Source organism: Diaporthe citri, assembly GCF_014595645.1.
Source record: "Diaporthe citri strain NFHF-8-4 chromosome Unknown scaffold_3, whole genome shotgun sequence".
Classification (NCBI taxonomy): Eukaryota; Fungi; Ascomycota; class Sordariomycetes; order Diaporthales; family Diaporthaceae; genus Diaporthe; species Diaporthe citri.
Window position 1 is genome coordinate 2,707,265 of NW_025064848.1, and position 17,472 is coordinate 2,724,736.

Genomic DNA, 17,472 nt, shown 5'->3' on the forward strand with positions numbered 1-17,472 from the left:
TATTATTAAGCCTTATAAAAAGAAAATCCTATCAACCTAAAACAAGGGAGCTGCAAAGAAAAAGGCGGGAATAAGTATTTCCCTACGCCATCCTAATTAGAAAGGTAATTTAAAAAAGGCCCTATGCAAATTAAAATAAAGAAGAAGCTAAGTTAAAAAAATAAAGCAAGCAATAAAGATTATTATGTAAAAAATGTATTGCCTAAAAAAGAACCTTATAATAACGGCCCGGCAATATGCTAAAGAGGTAAATTAGCTTTAGCAGAATAACTTAAATGCAAAGAATATAGTTAACCTAATTAATAATAACCTTAAGGAAAAATTTAATTTAAATAATAATAATAATAATTAGGATAATTAAAGCATTAATTAAGAAGATATATTAATTAATTATATAATTAATAAGGATGAAACTTTAAGATTGAAAGATAAGGACGGTAAGAATGGCTTGGCCTTTATTTAAGTTTGCATTTAATATCCTATTATTACCCTAATTACCATTAGGCATAACGAAATAAATAAAGATAGGTAAGCCTATGGCTCTTTAAGAATGCCGCCTTAATTAAGAAGTTAATAATAAATTAAAAACGCTATATTAAGTTTATCAACTTAATGCAATATTTAATATAGTTTTAAAGTTATAAAGGAGTTAATAAGGGGTTATGATAATAAAGAAAAACCTAAAAAAAGATTCTGCAGCCTTTTATAATAATATAACCCTTTATAGTTATTTTTTTTAAAAAAGATTAAAATAAGGATAATTATTAACGTTTATTTATTACTACTAAAAACCTAATTTAAAGCAAGTACTTATAAAGGCTAACATAGCAACATAAGTTTTTATTTCATTTTAGCATAGTAAATACAATAACCTACAACCTAAATTAATATTAACTTATTTCTTAGTTTATTAATGAAAGAAAATTAAGAATGGGGAGTATATATATTTGCAATGATATTATTATGATTTAGGCTTGGGGTTTCGCTATTAAAAAAAGGGGGTTTGTATAGTATAGGCAAGGGCGTTTAGCCCTTAAGGGCCCTAAATAAGCAATTTTTAGCTCTAAAGGTAGACTTAGACCTATTTAAGCAATATACACCCCAAATCCCCCAACTTACTCGCACTATTTACAATGCGATATATCTTCTCATACGGGTCAGAGAGTTTCAAACGCCAGATGTTTATTTTGCAAGGGGGATAGTTTAGCAACCATCTTCATCAACCCGGCTCCAGGGGATGGAGAATCTCCCCCAACGCGCCTGGGGACAGATAAGATAAGAACTCACCGCCTCTGCCACAGCAATTGACTGCTGACAGGCTTGCGAAGACAACCAACTTATCGTCAATTCCATCCCGCCACCGCCTATCTAGGTGTTCTCGTCCCTGCCTAGTGTTTCCAGGCACAAGGGCACCCACCATCACCATGGCCTCCCCGTGTCGTATCGTCGTCATGGCCAGCGGCAGCGGCAGCAACTTCCAGGCGGTGCTCGACGCCGTCGCGTCCGGCCGCATCCCCAACTCGCAGATCGTGAGACTCTTTGTGAACCGCAAGACCGCCTTTGCCGTGTCGCGCGCAGAGAAGGCCGGCATCCCCTCCGAGTACTTCAACATGGTGTCCGGCGGGTTCCAGGCGAAGGGGGAGAAGGACGCGGAGAAGCTCGCTGCGGCCAGGTCACGCTACGACGCCGCGCTGGCGGACAAGGTGATTCAGCAAAGCCCGGACCTGATCGTCCTGGCCGGCTGGATGCACGTCTTCACGCCTTCGTTCTTGGTCCCCTTGGCGGAGAAGGGTGTCCCCATAATCAACCTTCATCCTGCCCTACCAGGTAAGTGCTCGCTGTGTTCTCCAGACCATCTCTACCCTCTACACACCGGCGTTTGTATCTGCTACGGCCACGTTCTCTTCCCAGCATGCGGGGTAACTTCTGCTGACACAGCCCTCCTCCCAACAGGACAGTTCGATGGAGCCGGCGCGATCGAGCGAGCATACCAAGAGTTCCAGGCGGGCAAACTGGAGAACAACCGCACCGGCATCATGATCCACTACGTGATCGCCAAGGTCGACAGGGGCCAGCCCATCATGACCAGGGAGATCGAGTGCCGGGAAGGAGAGAAGCTGGAGGAGCTCGAGCAGAGGATACACTCCCACGAGCACGAGCTGATCGTGGAGGCCACCGCCAAAGTGGTCGGCGAGTTGCTGGCGAAGAGGGACAGTGCATGAACGCTGTCACTCGTGCGCCAGCCGGACAGATCCAGCGAGGAGCCCTTCAAAGCAGAGGTCGCCCTCAGCCGGTCTTCACCACGCGTTCATGGCTGCGCAGATGCTGGCTGACAGCCGCATTTGAGCCTGCTACATGCACCCAAAAAGGGAAAATCGTAATTGCCAGTGATACCCATATCATTTCAAACTGTGCCAGTGGTGAAATTGGTGTCAAAGCCATCCCATGACAGCACTGGTAGAAGCTCGCTGGGTCCATGATGCTGGCCTCGCACGCTTGGGACTGAATCGAGGACCAGCCTGTCTGTCTGATCTTGCCATCCTTACGCGTCGAACCTTTTGTTTGTCAGCTCCTTTGTCCCTTCCCCTTCTCCGCCTCGTACGATACGGCAGTCTCATAAGATGGCGCCGAGTCAGTCCACACAGCGTCGTCGCTATCACCGTCGCTATCACCGTCGCTATCGGTCTCGGCCTAGACACGCCTGCAGGCGAAATTTTGGGCTTCAAAGCTCAGTGGCGAGTAACGCCCACGTGCTGGACATCTAGTCCACCAAGACGACAAGCCTGGCGGGTGGGCAAAGTAAACCGAATCGGGCAATCAAAAGAGGCAATTTCGGCTGAGGGGAGCGGGCAGGACATGTTTTCTGGGTGTTCCTCTCCTTCGTTTCAAAGCCACCGCAAAGAGGAGCCGCAGCGTAGCCGCAGCTGGTCTTGGCATGCTTCTTTGCTTCAAGATTTCTTGACCGAGAGATGAGAACTGTATGGATGCGAGATCTGCGAGATTCCCGGTCGAGATCGGCTGCACTTGCACTTGTTGCGCCCCGCCCCCGTTGCAGGAGGCGAGAACATCAGCAGAGGAAAAGGCAATTCCTCTGTCCTTCCCTCATTACTCACGGGGCAATACGACGGTAGCATTTCCCATTACATTCACATTTGCCCCGGAGGCAGGTTCGGCCAACACGTCCTGAGTCTCGTGCTTGCAGCAAGAGGGAGGGGCGGGTGTGGTTCCCATGTCCGGACCTGGGGCATGGACCCGAGGACCGTGCACACTGGACCGCCGGCCGAGAGAAGGAGATGGGGCGAGGCGGCTCAGCTGCATGTAGTTAACTGTACGTGTAGGACCAGTCTGTGCCTTCGAAACACCCAATCCATTCGTCGGCGTGGGCTTGCCATGACAGGCTCGAGACAGGATGAGACCCTTGGACAGAGCAGCGGGCGGCCCTGGTGCTGCACCCCAAGCTCTGTGCAAGGCGTCTGCTTGTTGATGAGAATGCCGGGCTCTTGAAGCTCTCCACCATGGTGCTGATCGGTTTCGGGACCATCAGAGCAACTCCCGATGGCGAGTGTGATACCTGAGACAGTCATCGCAGGCTGGAGGGAACGTCCCCAAATTGATCGACCAAGATGTGTCGTCCCGAATAAGACCCTTCATCCCTTCACGCTGCCCCCGTCCAGCAGGCCTGAAACCAGAAGGGGTCCTGAAGTGCCGAGCAGGGGTCCAACAAAGGGTCCCTGCTGGTGTATTTACTGACATTGACTTCTGACATTGTCATTAACTCTCTTCTCGTTGGCAGTGGCCTTCTCATTGCCATTGGCGGGTGTAGGCATTTGGTGATTCCTGAAAAGCGATCTGCCGCGGCCTCATCTCAAGCGCGTACTGTCGTGGCCCGGCTGTTGGGCGAGTGAGTTTCAAGAAAAGAAGGAGCGGCCGTCTCCTGCGGCCCCAAGTGATGTGCTGTGGTTTTTGCCGCATGGAGATAGTACGGGGTTTGCAGGGCAGGCATGCTGTATGTACGTGGGGTAGGCACGGCGGTAGAGAACGCACCCACTTTCTCTTGTTTCCCATCCTGCAGGACCTGCACCCATGCGGCCCGGCACAAGCTGCCCTGGCCAGCAGGATCACCCAGGGATCGGCGGGGATGACCCCTAGCCCGAGGCAGGGCCTGGGACGTGTTCAACGTTCGGCTACCCCCCCCCCCCAATAGCCAGCACGTTAGCACGTAGCACGTAGCATGGAGCACGCGGGAAAAAGTATGGGTGAGTAGTGTGTGTGAGAAGTCCTCGACGTCGCTGGGCTCTTGGCAGGGCATCAATTCTGCCACACCGTTGTCGGATTGGGACCGGGCTCGTGAGGACCCGTTTTGTGACGAATGCGTTGCCACGGTGCAGGCCAATGCACGCGCGGGCGAGGGACATATTGCAGCTATTGCAGCAGAGTGCATGGTGTACGCTACATGACACTGTCTGTGGTGCTGCTATGCCATCCAGGTCGAGCTGATAGACACGCACTGCACACGTACGACAGACAGCATGGCCCGCCCGCTAAGGATTGCTATGCGTATTATCTAAAGCGCTGCCCAGCGCCGCTGCTCCTCTTGGCTCGGTTTATGTTGTCTTGTGTTTGTCCTGTCCCGACCCGTCCTGTCCCTGCCCAGTCTCGTCCTGTCTTGTGGGTGGATCTGCAGCTTCTAGTATACACAGCCTATTTATAGACCCCTACTTAGACGAACGATTTGGCCCCCCACTGCTGCGGCTGCAGATGGCAATCTAAAAAGGCCGGGTGCGGCTCGATTTATCTCCTTCGCCTCCAGTCTGCACACACGCGGAATTAAACACCCCCACGGAAAAGACTCAGAAAGGGCTCCTGTCTGTTCAGTTGCATTCGCAGCAGCATCCCACGGCATCTCTCGAGCTCGAGACCGTCTCCCGCGCACCAGGGCATTCTTTTTGGGCGGCATTGAGCGTTTGTGACGGCCCCGGCCACGCCCTGCATAATATCCCAAAATGACGTCCCCTTCACATCGGCGGCCCTCGTCGCTGCTGCTGCAGCAGGACGAGCCGAACATGCTGGCTTCCAAGGGGCACGGCACCCTGACCACACTCATCAGGAACCGCTCCCAGGCCTCAATTCACAGCCCGGCATGGAAGGCCTACCACGACGAGGAGGAAGCAATTCCCAGTGGGCCGTTCCCAGACTGGACCGCCTTCAGGCAACGGAACAGCATCGACGACGAGGACGATGACCACCGCTCTCTGGCCGAGGAGCGCCGCCTGAACGCCCTCCTCACCGGGCCCCAGATGCGCAGCATGCGTCTGATCGGCAGCACAAACCCTCGCTACAAGTGGGAGAGGTATTGGAAGACCGAGGACCAGCTCAAGGACATGCCCGCCAAGTCGGTGCGAGGCTACTACGAGCGCACAAACTACCTGATCCAGCAGTACCTGTACATCGACAAGCTGCTGGACTCGTCGCTGCCCCACGACCTCCTGAACGAGTACAACCACATGCCCCTCTCGGCCTTCCGCCGCGGCGTCGAGGTCCCGACCACCATCTCCGAGGAGCCCTCCACTCCGAGCAGCTCGTCCAACGGCCAGCCCATTTCCAGCTCCGCCAGCGGCTCCGGCTCGACCCCGGGTTACGGCACAGTGGTGAAGAAGGTGAAGCGAACGCCCAAGGACATCTACCGCCCGACCAATCTGGAGTCCTCGTCGTCAGATATCTCGGTTCAGGAGGCGACGCCGCTCATCATCAAGGCCATGAACCAGGACGGCGCCCCCAACCTCGACGGCGAGGATGACGACAAAGCCAAGCCCGAGATCCCCTGGGCCGACGACGATGACGTCGACAGCGGCGCCCGTATCGTCACCGTGGCCATCTATGTCAATTTCATCGCGAACCTGACCCTCCTCCTGGGGAAACTCGTCGTCATCATCACCGTCCCCTCCGTCTCCGTGCTCGCAAGTCTGGTGGACGCAGCCCTCGACTTCCTCTCGACCGTCATCGTCTGGATCACCACCACCCTGATCTCCCGACAGGACCAGTACCGCTACCCCGTGGGGCGGCGGCGCTTGGAGCCGGTCGGCGTGCTGGTCTTCTCAGTCATTATGATCACCTCGTTCGTCCAGGTCGCCCTTGAGGCCATCCAGACGCTGGCCGGCACCGACCACAGCGTCATCCAGCTCCCCGCCTCGGCCATCGGCATCATGGCCAGCACCGTCATCATCAAGGGTCTGTGCTGGTTCTGGTGCCGCCTCATCAAGAACTCGTCCGTGCAGGCGCTCGCCGACGACGCCATGACCGACATCATTTTCAACCTCGGCTCCATCGCCTTCCCTATCGTGGGTTACTACGCGGGCATCTGGTGGCTCGATGCCCTGGGAGGTCTGCTGCTGTCCATGGTCGTCATCTTCAACTGGAGCCACAGCGCCAGCGAGCACATCAAGAACCTCTGTGGCTTCTCCGCCACCGCCGACCAGCGCAACATCCTGCTCTACCTGACCATGCGCTTCGCAAAGACCATCCGCCAGATCCAGGGCCTGCAGGCCTACCACTCGGGCGACAAGCTGAACGTCGAGGTGGACATTGTGCTGGACGCCAGCACGTCGCTGAAGGATAGTCATGACCTTGCGTAAGTTTTCAAATCCCTACACCCTCGCCTTCTCAATTTTGAGGCTGTAGGACAATCGACTGACCAATTGGCAAACAGTGAGAGTTTACAATACGTCCTGGAGTCCGTCCCTATCGTGGACAGGGCTTTTGTACATTGCGATTATGCTAGTTATAACCTGCCGACTCACATGGAGCAGCAGGCGGCGTAAGCTGGGGGGAAGCATTGGCGTATGGGTTATCATCAAATCTATGCAGGAGTTTTTCGGGCGGCATTCAAAAAAGGCGTTTTGATCTGTGACGGGGTTGGTGCGGAAGACTTGGGTATGCTTTTTAGAGGGGAGAGAGAGAGAGAGAGAGAGACAGAGACAGAGACAGAGGAAGAGGAGTTCGAGAGAAAATTCATCCGCCAGGAGCGCTACTGCGAGCCGGTCGCATGCCCTCCTAGGCCACCATCCACGACCTTTTTGCAACGAGCAACAGCTCACATTCTCGAGCTTTTAGTAGGAGTGAATTGCTGGGACTGAGCGCTCTCTATTGGGCAGCGTCTCGTGGCTTGTCTGGACGTGTCGTCACACTATTGCTACGTTGATCACACAACGAGCAATGCAGGTTGACAGGGAAACGAGGCATCAAATGGGCTCGGAGGGGCTATGACGACGGCTCTAGTGCCCAGGGTTGAGGCAGACTATAAGGAAAGGCAAGGAAGGGTATGCCCTGCATCACGCAACAAAGGAAAGTCATCAGAAGCAATGTGCATATCAACACGATACGCAAAGAACTTGGTAGTGGTTGTCGCCGGAACTATCAATTTGTATTAAAAATATTTGTACTTAGTGAAATGGCCGTGTTTCCTCAAGTGCCACTCGGAATATCAACATTGCCCCCTCAAGACCTCACCTCTTCTAGTACGGGATGCCGTTGGTCATCAGCTGGAACTGGTCGTAGATGCCCGTCGAGTAGCTCGAGTAACTCTTGCGGACGAGCTCCTTCATAAAGTCGGCCGCCTCCCTCTCGGTCTTGTCCAGCACGAAGCGCTGCTTGAAGTGCTCCACGCTCTCGGGCTTGAAGCAGGGGAGCCCGCTGTCCATCATGAGCAGGACGATCTGGCTCAGCTTCTCGACGTGCGTGCGGCTCGCCAGGAACGACTTGACGATGAGCTCCTCGAACCACTTGAACGACTGGTGGTTCGTGCTGCCGCCCATGACGGCCACCATCTCCGACGTCAGCTTGAACGGCGCCCGCTCGAACTTGATGCCGCCGGGCGCGATGTCGAAGCAGAAGCCAAAGTCGATGTGCAGGATGTGGCCGGCGTCGTCGATCATGATGTTGCCGTTGTGCCGGTCCTTGAACTGCAGCAGGAACGAGATGAGCGAGTACGCCGCCATCGACTTGACAAAGTTGTTGCGCGCCTGCTGGAACCGCAGGGAGTCCTCGTTGCCGTACTTGGAGACGAAGTAGTCGTACAGCCCGTTGACGGCCTCACGGCCGAGCATGTCGCGGGACACCGAGTTGGGCAGCACGTCGATGACACCGCAGCCCGGCGCCGTGGCGGTCACGCGGTATGGGAAGACGTACACGTCCAACCCGACGCTGTGGAAGATACCGCGGAAGGCGGCGATCATCTGGAGGGCGAGAACGTCTTGACGGCAGTCGTCGCCGACCTTGAAGATGGCCGACTGCCAGACCTCGATCGATTGCTCTGTGGGAGCCGGAGCCGCGCCACGTTCCACTGTCTCCTCAATCATGCTGCCTGTTTCCTCCAGGCTCCCCTTGTCTTTCTTGATCCGGAAGGTGGCCATGAACGGTGCTTTCGCGTGACTCTGAAGTGGTTTACCAGACTTCCGGTCAATGCCAATGACAACACCATCTGGGTTGCTGGGAAGATAGACGCCAACTTCAACCTTGATGGCGCGGAGCTCCTCCTCAATCTTCTGCGCCTTCTCCGGCTTCGACTTCTTGATCAGAGGTTTGAGTTTACCAGAAATACCTGTAACCTCGTCGAAGAATGTAAATTCTCGTTCGTAGAATTCTCGATCAGTAGGGTCGAAGCTGTCAACCATCCTCTCCATCACCTTGTCCAGGGTTGGTTTGATGTCGTCGGGCTGTGTGCATGGTCAGCATGTCTACTTTCGGCCAAGTTGAAGGTGGTACAACTTACAACTTGGCCATCGTCGTCTTTGTACGAGTTGGCCTTCATGTTCCAAATGATTTGATGGGCAAAGAGTTGGGAGAATTGCGCAGTCTCTATGATGTAGCGCTCAACATAGCCTAGTGCATCATACCGAAGTGTCTGCACGATCTGGGGGACGTAAAAGAAGGTCACATCAACAGAGTGACTTTCAAGCGCCCGCATAGCATATTGGATCAGGAAAGGATGGTTCTGATACGCTGGTAGGAAATACGTGACCGCGGTGATGGGGTTGACGGGGGCCCAGAACAACAGGAACTGCACAAGTTAGGCCAGATTCAGGTAGGCTGGTACGGAAGAACTCACCCTCAACTGGTTGCTGATATCACTGGGGAGGGCGCCGCCCAAAAGGATTGGCAGTGCCTCAGGCTCCCCTACTGCCTTTTCAGGGTATGTGAGAAGCAACGTTCGAATCTCCTTGTGGATCCGAGGAGACTGGAATCTTGTGCAGAGCTCTATCGCGAGTGAGGGGCTCTCAGCCCATGCCGTACGCATCAAGGGAAGCAAGGCATTCTGGACAGTCGTTAGTTTTTGCTCGAATGGTACCGAGGGGCGGAATCTTACTTCAAGGGATCCTTTGCCGGTGTGGACCAGGGTTGATGGCCTTTGTACCGGCTCGCTCAGAGGATAGACCCAAACCGTCAGCCTAGACTGTTCACTCTCCAGCAAGAGTAGCAAGAGCTGCTCTTTAGATTGGAGAGCCTGCAGTGACCTGAAAGTTCCAACGGAGTGGGCTCCAATGAAGCCGACAGCCTTAACAGCGTTAATAACATCTGTAATCAGCCGGATTTCAGTCTTCATCTGTAGCATGTTACTGCCGAAAGACCACTTGGGTGCATGACAGAACCAGCTCAATGCTGCGGACAGCAGTTTGTCTTTGAGACGCCATTGAGACACTGGACCAATCGTCGTTGAAGTCCGCAGGACCTTCAGCCCAAACAGAACAAGCTGGAGCCTTAATTCTCTCGCCAGAGGGTGAGGCGTGGCCTTCTGCAGCTCCTCCATTGTGACATCAAGCAGCCTGACAAGGACTTTCTGTGTGTCAGGACTACCCAGTCGCGTCGCATTGAAATGGCTGCCGAGGAACTCCAACAGGCGGGCATGGGGCGAAAGAAGATTGTGAACCAGTTGTTTGCGTTTTGTAAGAGCCTCTTGGTCACTGGGAGCGAATTCTTCCCTGAGGAAGAACGGGTCTGGAGATGTGATCGCCGCACTGAACAGGCCAAGCTTCTTGTGGATACTGAGCTCCCACTGCTGCGATATCTCGTTGAGAATCCGAGGCTCCCAGATAGGATTCTCGTTCATCACGCCCAACCACAACGAGATTCCAAGTTTGATGGCCTGCTTCGTAAACATGGCGAAGGGTATGCTCACGAGATGATGCGCCACTGCACATTCCACTCCTGACTCACTGCGACACAGCAGAGCAGCAGCCCGACGGAGGATGTCACGGACATCGACCATGGGCGTATTCCGTTTCTGCAGAATGCGATTTTCGATGTGAGCCAAAGCTGTGACTGCATCGGCGCTCTCCGTGTCGGCACCAGATAGATAAGACGCCCTCCTGTCGATACGCATAAAGGTCAACCACTCCAGGCTGTGGTCCGGCAATGCCTCTGCATAGCGGTATTCCTGGCGTGTGGTATATTGAGCAATGAAGTCAGAGGCAGTATTGATGTTGGCCTCTCCCATGCCGTCAATCGAGATCAGTCTCTGGTCTGTGACTGGAATGGCGGATCCAAGTTCCATTGCGAAGGACCTGCCGAGAGAAACATGGCCATAAGCGCCCTCATCATCAAATTCGGACAGGTGAGTTTGCAGCAGCCCCTTGATGTCCGCTGGTGACAGGTTGATGGCTGTCGAGACCCAGCCTCTGGCGGCCTTGTACAGCCGGTTCAGAGTGAGCTTCCTGAAGGTGTAATCATCGGACAGCTCAACAGTCACATTTCCACGTTCGGAAGTGAAAGTCGACCGTGGCTCATACATCTCTGTCTCTGCCTCCAGACAGCTTGCCCACATGAGAGACAGCAGTTCTAGCAAGGCGAACAACGAGGACCGACGGCACAAGGCGGACGGAACGTCACGAATGATGCGGTCGGCACAGGCATATGCTGCCTGCTGGACACGCTCGATTCTGTGGCAACAATTGCAGAAGATGGTGGCCAGCTGTGACGCCGCATATTGCGCGGAGAATGTGTTGTTGACGCCACCGAGCGTCTTCCTCAGGTATTTCTCCACAACAACACCTGTGATTCCTTCCATAACACTGCTAACGTCACCCTTCCGCATGCTCGGTTCGAGGAAGTACGACAGCACCTTCGTACAGTCACCAGATTCAGCTCTCAAGCTCTCAACGAGGTAGGCGGTGTGTAAGAAGATAACTTTGCGATAGCTCAATCCCTTGATGTCGGACGCCTTAGACGACACCAGCTCGGCCAGATGTTTCTTCTGCTGCGACTCTCTGTCGGAGCTCATGCCTCTGCGAAGCACTGTGTTGAGCTCGATGTCACTCTCAACCTGCTCACCGCGCTGTTCTGCAACTAGAGGCGGCGAATGAATGGCTATGATGCGCAGATCGTCCGCATATCTTTTTCCGCGCTCAGTGACTGGATTGAAGCCGTGTACTACTATATTGAACCAGGCATCGCGCAACATGGCGTGAAACTCGTCATCTGCCCAATTGTTTGCAGCCATGTCGTTTGCGGACATGAAAACAGCCAAGGGTTGAAGTAGCTCAGCAATCTCTTTGGCGGCGAGTTCCATGTCGGACTCCTTGGCGTGGCTGGTCTGAGAAACATCTCCCTTGGAGACGATGCTATCCAGCATGTGGTCCCAGTAGATGTCATAGAGCGGGGAGTCCCGGTGGAGATTGGCAGAGATGTGGTTTCTGGCTGCAGTCAACTGTGAAAAAGTCAGCAAAGGCTCGATTTGGTCATCTACAGATTATAAACTCACCGCATGCAGAATGATAACTCGGTTGTCCACCACGGCAGCATGGGCAATACGTGCAAAACTCTTCAGCAAGGAGCGGAACTCAAGCTGTCCCGCACTCAGAGACAGCACTGCTGCTCCAGTAATGACCCTTGCGTCCACCACATTACTGATCCTATCGTACTTTTGGAGAAGAATAGACTGGGCCAGAGCAGAGATCTTCTCGTCGTTGCAAGCAGTCGCTATGCCGCAGATTGCATCAACCACATTGATGTAAACCGTAGACGTCTCTTCCTCTCCAATGAATTGAAGAGATATTGAGCTTCCAGTCGATTGTCTTCCTCGGTAAACCTGCGAGTCACTGTTTTCAAGCCCAAATTCGGCCTTTTCGTTCTCCTCGGTAGTGGGACTGAGCACATTGCCAAGAGTGTACAGTGTGGTGATGACTGCGTCTGTTGATAGCATCCGGAGCACATAGGCCAGGCATTGAGAGGCCGTCACGACAACATGGCTTGGAGCGCGGCCTTGCACAATGAATCGAGGCAGCAGACGGCTGACATTGGCACCATGCGTTGGAGACATCCTGCAGACAATCGCCATGGCTCGAATAACGACGGAAGCCAGATCCTCATCCGCCATCTGGTCGGGATCAATGACTGTATCCTCCAACCAAGCCATCAGCGTATCGGTGTCCGCAGCGTCTTCGTTGAGTCTGGAACAGTTCAGGTAGCTGATGAATGCTGCCGCTTTGACCGCACAAGCTATCTTCTGCTGCGATGAGGAGCCCATGCGGATGAAATCGGCGCTGGCCTCCAAATAATTCAGCTGGTCGATGACGATGTTGGAGTAGGTCACCACGGAACTCGTGTCTCCATTTCCACTCCTCCCAGTTCCAGGTCGAAGAAGCCCTTCGCTTGTCATCAAGAGATCGAGAACATGGGTCTTCTTCAAGGCGGACTTTTCCGCAACCAAAAGCGAAGTCGAAGACGTGACGAGTAGCATGAACCTCTGCTGAAGAAGCATCGCGCCCAATGGTCGCCGAACCTCCTGGTAGTGGCGCAGGTACCGCCTCCATTCCTTTGGCGCACGGTCGTGGGAGTGTGAGTTGCGAATCTTTGAGAAGGCAGTCTCAACAGCAATCAGGAACCTCTCGTTCAGCAATTTTTGCAGTCGTTGTATCAAAGCCAGTCGACCTCCCGACCTCCAAAAGTCAGCCTGAGCCGCCGCGGCATCGAGAAAGCCCAGCAAAGACACTGCAATCGAAGCTGTCTGCATAGCATCCGTGAGGTTCACATCACCGCCTCCCTCTCCCTGCGCAGACATCAAGCTCTCGCTTGCACGCGCGCAAGCTTTGAGGAACACTGAAACATTGGCGGAGACGTTCTCGTATATGTCCGCATCATGATTTCCGAGACACAGTAGAGCCGAGGTCACATGGTAAGAAAGCGACTCGGTCGGAGAGGGTTCGATTTTTCGATAGAATGGCGAGGGCGCGAATTCCTGGACATGAGCGTCGAGCAGATAGGGTGACAACTGCCGAGTCAGCCTCTGGGCATTCTGGCTGTTCTGGACCAGCGGAGCGGCCTTGCAAAGGGACAGGAGGACTTCGAATTCTCGAATTGTCTGCAACGGTCAGTCAGCCGCGCGCAATGATTGCCATGATCACAGAGTGCTCGCTCACCATGGGCACCCGCCCGAGAGAGGAGGGCTTCCGGTGTTCGGATCCATTCGTGCCACTCCTCGCCCTCGTATGGTGTTGGTGACTTGGGCAGGCCCTGCAGAGACGATCCAAATCCGACTTCTCGAATGGCGCCGTAGGTTTGGAGGCTGAGAGGGCAGCGATGCGCTCCAGCGCCTTCGAACGAATGTCTCGAGCCATGCTGGCTTCGGCGCAGGTAAGGGGTTCGCAGGGTGCCTAGGTACCGCAGTGGGGTTGCTTCGAGGCAGAAGCTGGCAAGGAACAAGAGAAGAGCAGATCAATTGGATTTTATTCCATCGTCAGACCAACAGTCCTCAGAAGCAGTAATGTTATATGGAAGTGAGTGCTTGCGCCTGTGGTGGCCCCCAAACTCCTTGTCTTTACATAGCAGCAAATGGCCTCGGGCTGACGGGCATCCCTTAGACGATGGGCCCCCCTTGTCCAAGAGAGATGACAGCTAATAACCAGTCCAATCAAATCCTCCAGTGATAAAGATGGGTGCTCCAGCCCGCTGCTTAGTCAAAGCTGCAGCTACCCCTGTCGGCTACAGGCAGAGCAAGGCTGACGCGCCCGACCTCACTGGACAGCTTGCAGCCTCAAGCCCACCTTCCAGCAGTCGCATGCCATCATCACAAACGCCAAACATATCTCATCCTCCTCCACCGCAAACCTCATTTCTCACCAGCGCACCTCTGCCGTCCTTTCCATCTTCAGAACCGCAAATATGGCTGCCATGTTCAGCCAGAACCCCCTCATGAACGGGCCCAACTACTCGTTCAACGATGCTCCCACAACCAACAATGGCGAGTTCCGACAACATCGCTTTGACCCGTGAGTGGATCATCCATCGTTCCTTTTAATACTACCTGCCTTCCCAGGCTTCTGACGACTCTATAGCTACACCGACAACGGCGGTTCCATCCTCGCCATCGCCGGCGCCGAGTTCGCCATCCTGGCCGGCGACACCCGACACACGGCCGGCTACAGCATCAACACACGACACTACCCCAAGGTTTTCAAGGTCGGCGGCAGCACGGCCGACCAGCACGACGCGAACCTCGTCCTCTCCGTATGCGGCTTCGCGGCCGATGGCGAGGCCCTGAAGGAGCGCCTCGACACCATCTGCAAGATGTACCGGTACCGCCACGGCAAGCCCATGAGCGTCAACGCCTGCGCGAAGCGGCTGTCCACGATCCTCTACCAGAAGCGCTTCTTCCCCTACTACGCATACGCTATCCTGGGCGGCCTCGACGAGGAGGGCAAGGGCGCCGTCTACAGCTACGACCCCGTGGGCAGCTACGAGCGGGAGATGTGCCGGGCGGGCGGCGCCGCTGCCAGTCTGATTATGCCGTTCCTGGACAACCAGGTCAACTTCAAGAACCAGTTCGTGCCGGGCAGCGGCGTGGGACACGAGCTGCAGGAGCGGGAGAAGCAGCCGCTGTCTCGGAGGGACGTGGAGATCCTGGTCAAGGATGCGTTTGACGGTGCGGTGGAGAGACACATCGAGGTCGGTGATGGACTGCAGATGTTGGTCATCACAAAAGATGGAATTGAGGAGATTCTGCTGCCTCTGAAGAAAGACTAGTCGACTGTGGGAGAGGAGTCTCACGACTTGCTTAACAAGGCAACTTGTATGATACGATCACGGTAGTCACTCGGCTTCGAAGACACGCAATGAGATAAAGACTAGATTCACGACACACTCCGGCCGTTCTAGGGGCTGGTCTGACTTGACTTTTACCATCAAAGTCCAGTGAATCACATGCTGACCGTGGCAGAGCAGCTTCGGCACGCTGCCACTTTCTGGTAGGTCGCAGGGCTGTTCATCCCAAATTAACCATCAGCATCGTTTTGAACAAGTTTAGTCAATTGCAAGGTGCCAGCAGCGTATCCGCACGTCTGCGGTGAGAAACGGCACAAAGCAAGCTCACATGCACCGGGTGGTCATGCAAATACCGGTTATTGCAAAGTCTGTTGAGGACACCAGTAGGTGCCAGGATTTGCACGGCCAGAGATGATTTGAGCAGGCGCACATCGAATCTTGTCTATATCTCTTCAAGCCCACCCCACGATTGGGGGCGCAGGGCTTGCCGGTCCTCGATGCAGAAGCCGCATGCAAGTGCCGGGCTTGCCCCAGACAGCTGTGCCTGTGGTGTTCAGGATAAGTCACACTAGACATGCTGTATTCTCGAAACAAGTATTTCCCTGAAAGGATGCATCAAAAGGATTCAGGCAAATTCAAGACTGTTCAAGGGGTCTGCTGGCTGCCATTGCCGTCCACATGTAGACGTAGCTATGCTATTGCGCATCAACATGATCTTTCAAGTCCCACGCAGTTTCGCAAGGATGACAAACTCAGGCATCTTGATTTATTCTGATCATCACCAGTTCATGCGAAAAAGAGATGCCCGACGGATAACTGGCAATACTGGTCAGTTGCTTGCTCGTAGCTAAAGCTGAAATGGATGAGCTGTCTGCTTTCTTCAGCCTGTTTTCTCAGTGGACGGGGGACTTGGTTCATCAATTTGATTATATCGTTTCTTGAGGGAGACTTCGGCTCAAATTCTGGCACAGTTTTATTAACATCCAACTTTCTGTTTGTGCGTGTTGACTCAGCGACCGAGTGTCGAGAAGAGGCGAGTAGACCTGCTGAAGCGGATCGAGACGTCAGGCGAGGCTTAGATTTTTCTAGGGGGACTGGTGTCCAAGCTGTAAAATTCATTACAATTTGAAAATGCTGGGTTCTGATGCGCCATTCGTTGCCGTACGCTGCCTGTCCTTGTGGCCTCCAATGTTGGCCGTGACACGTGGGCCAACGCTGTCCAGGACATAGTAGATGTTTGGAATGTTCTACAGTCCACATTGGCAGTGAACTTGATCGATTCTTATGCGCCCACATGATGATTTGTGTCTATGCATGGCCATTTGGAAGGAGCTGAAAGCCTTCCTTCATCACAAGGGCCAGTCCACTCCCGACTTTGTAAATATCTTCCCAATTTGAAAAGCACCATATACAACTCGTGGCATACTGCGAGGTATATCTCTCCAAGTTCTACTTGAGGATACCTCTCCAACGCATACTTTATCCGCCATCCAGGTGCTCGCATGCAGGTGTCACCAGATTGCATGCACAAGATGCCCCGCGCAAGGCAGGCTGAGTCTACTCAGAAGCAGTGCTAATATGAATTGTACGTATGCCCCCCTGCGTGTACGGCGAGTCCGCCCAAGAATATGATACCGGACTTTTGGCAAGTGTCCGCTTCGTCCACCACCCATGCAAGCAAGGCGAGCCATTGCTGGTCATCTGGGTTGGTTTCCTCGAAATGAGTACGCGGTAAGCTCACATGACACTACTTTGAGCGGTACACATATCTCCTGGGCTAAGCGAGCACACCAACCATGGGAACGAATCATACTCTAGTGGCACGTATAATTTCAGCCGAACGAGTCCTCCACGGCTACTGGGCACCCAAAGTACGGGCGGACATTAGATGCCGTTGGACTAAGCCGTCAGCAGCTGGACAGCCTCGCCCCAAACTCACACAGGAAATACCGGGGATGGAGGTGGCGAGAACGAGTCGTTCGGCCTGGTTACGGCGGTAGTAGTCGGAATGGAGTGAAGCCATCTCCCGGTGCGCCAAGACGAGAGAAACTACGACGCCTTTGTCGATCGTCGGACGGCATCCCCGGGGCAAGGTGGGCTTGTGCTTGGCTCCCTCCCGGGCTTGCGGAAGAACCAAAGTATGTGCAACAGCTTACGAAGGGGCATAGTTGTATTCAGGTCCAGAGCAGGTGGGTGATCGCCCTGTTGCTGGAGTTCGCCACTCCCGTTCTCACATCAGGGGGCGGGCGCATCTTCCACAACGGAAGCTTGCTGACTGCGATATCCCGGCAACGCTTGCCTAGGCGAGATGGTCTAGCCAACCTCGAGGCGCCCTGGGGTGTGGTAGCACCTGACCGCGTTTACGGGACTCGAAACTTCGTCGCAAGGTTTCAAGGGGCGCTGCTCGTTGTGGCGCGCGGGCACTGACGGCAAAATAACGTG

The 17,472-nt window shown here is 54.0% G+C and overlaps 4 protein-coding genes across 4 annotated transcripts; 3 read left to right on the forward strand and 1 right to left on the reverse strand.

The window, feature by feature from the left end:
- Positions 1–1,424: 1,424 nt before the first annotated feature.
- INS49_008337 (uncharacterized protein) lies at positions 1,425–2,222 on the forward strand (the record flags this gene model as incomplete). The annotated part of the gene is made up of 2 exons (XM_043169081.1): positions 1,425–1,827; positions 1,954–2,222. The coding sequence occupies 2 exons, from the start codon at positions 1,425–1,427 to the stop codon at positions 2,220–2,222; spliced, it is 672 nt and encodes a 223-aa protein (XP_043026761.1).
- A 2,781-nt stretch (positions 2,223–5,003) lies between these two features.
- INS49_008338 (uncharacterized protein) lies at positions 5,004–6,818 on the forward strand (the record flags this gene model as incomplete). Its single annotated transcript, XM_043169082.1, has 2 exons — positions 5,004–6,628; positions 6,707–6,818. The coding sequence occupies 2 exons, from the start codon at positions 5,004–5,006 to the stop codon at positions 6,816–6,818; spliced, it is 1,737 nt and encodes a 578-aa protein (XP_043026762.1).
- Positions 6,819–7,511: 693 nt separating this feature from the next.
- INS49_008339 (uncharacterized protein) lies at positions 7,512–13,607 on the reverse strand (the record flags this gene model as incomplete). The annotated part of the gene is made up of 5 exons (XM_043169083.1): positions 7,512–8,711; positions 8,768–9,055; positions 9,104–11,698; positions 11,753–13,351; positions 13,410–13,607. The coding sequence occupies 5 exons, from the start codon at positions 13,605–13,607 to the stop codon at positions 7,512–7,514; spliced, it is 5,880 nt and encodes a 1,959-aa protein (XP_043026763.1).
- Positions 13,608–14,151: 544 nt separating this feature from the next.
- On the forward strand, positions 14,152–15,012 carry INS49_008340 (uncharacterized protein; the record flags this gene model as incomplete). The annotated part of the gene is made up of 2 exons (XM_043169084.1): positions 14,152–14,258; positions 14,325–15,012. 2 exons carry the CDS (start codon positions 14,152–14,154, stop codon positions 15,010–15,012), a joined length of 795 nt encoding a protein of 264 aa, XP_043026764.1.
- Between the last annotated feature and the right edge of the window lie 2,460 nt (positions 15,013–17,472).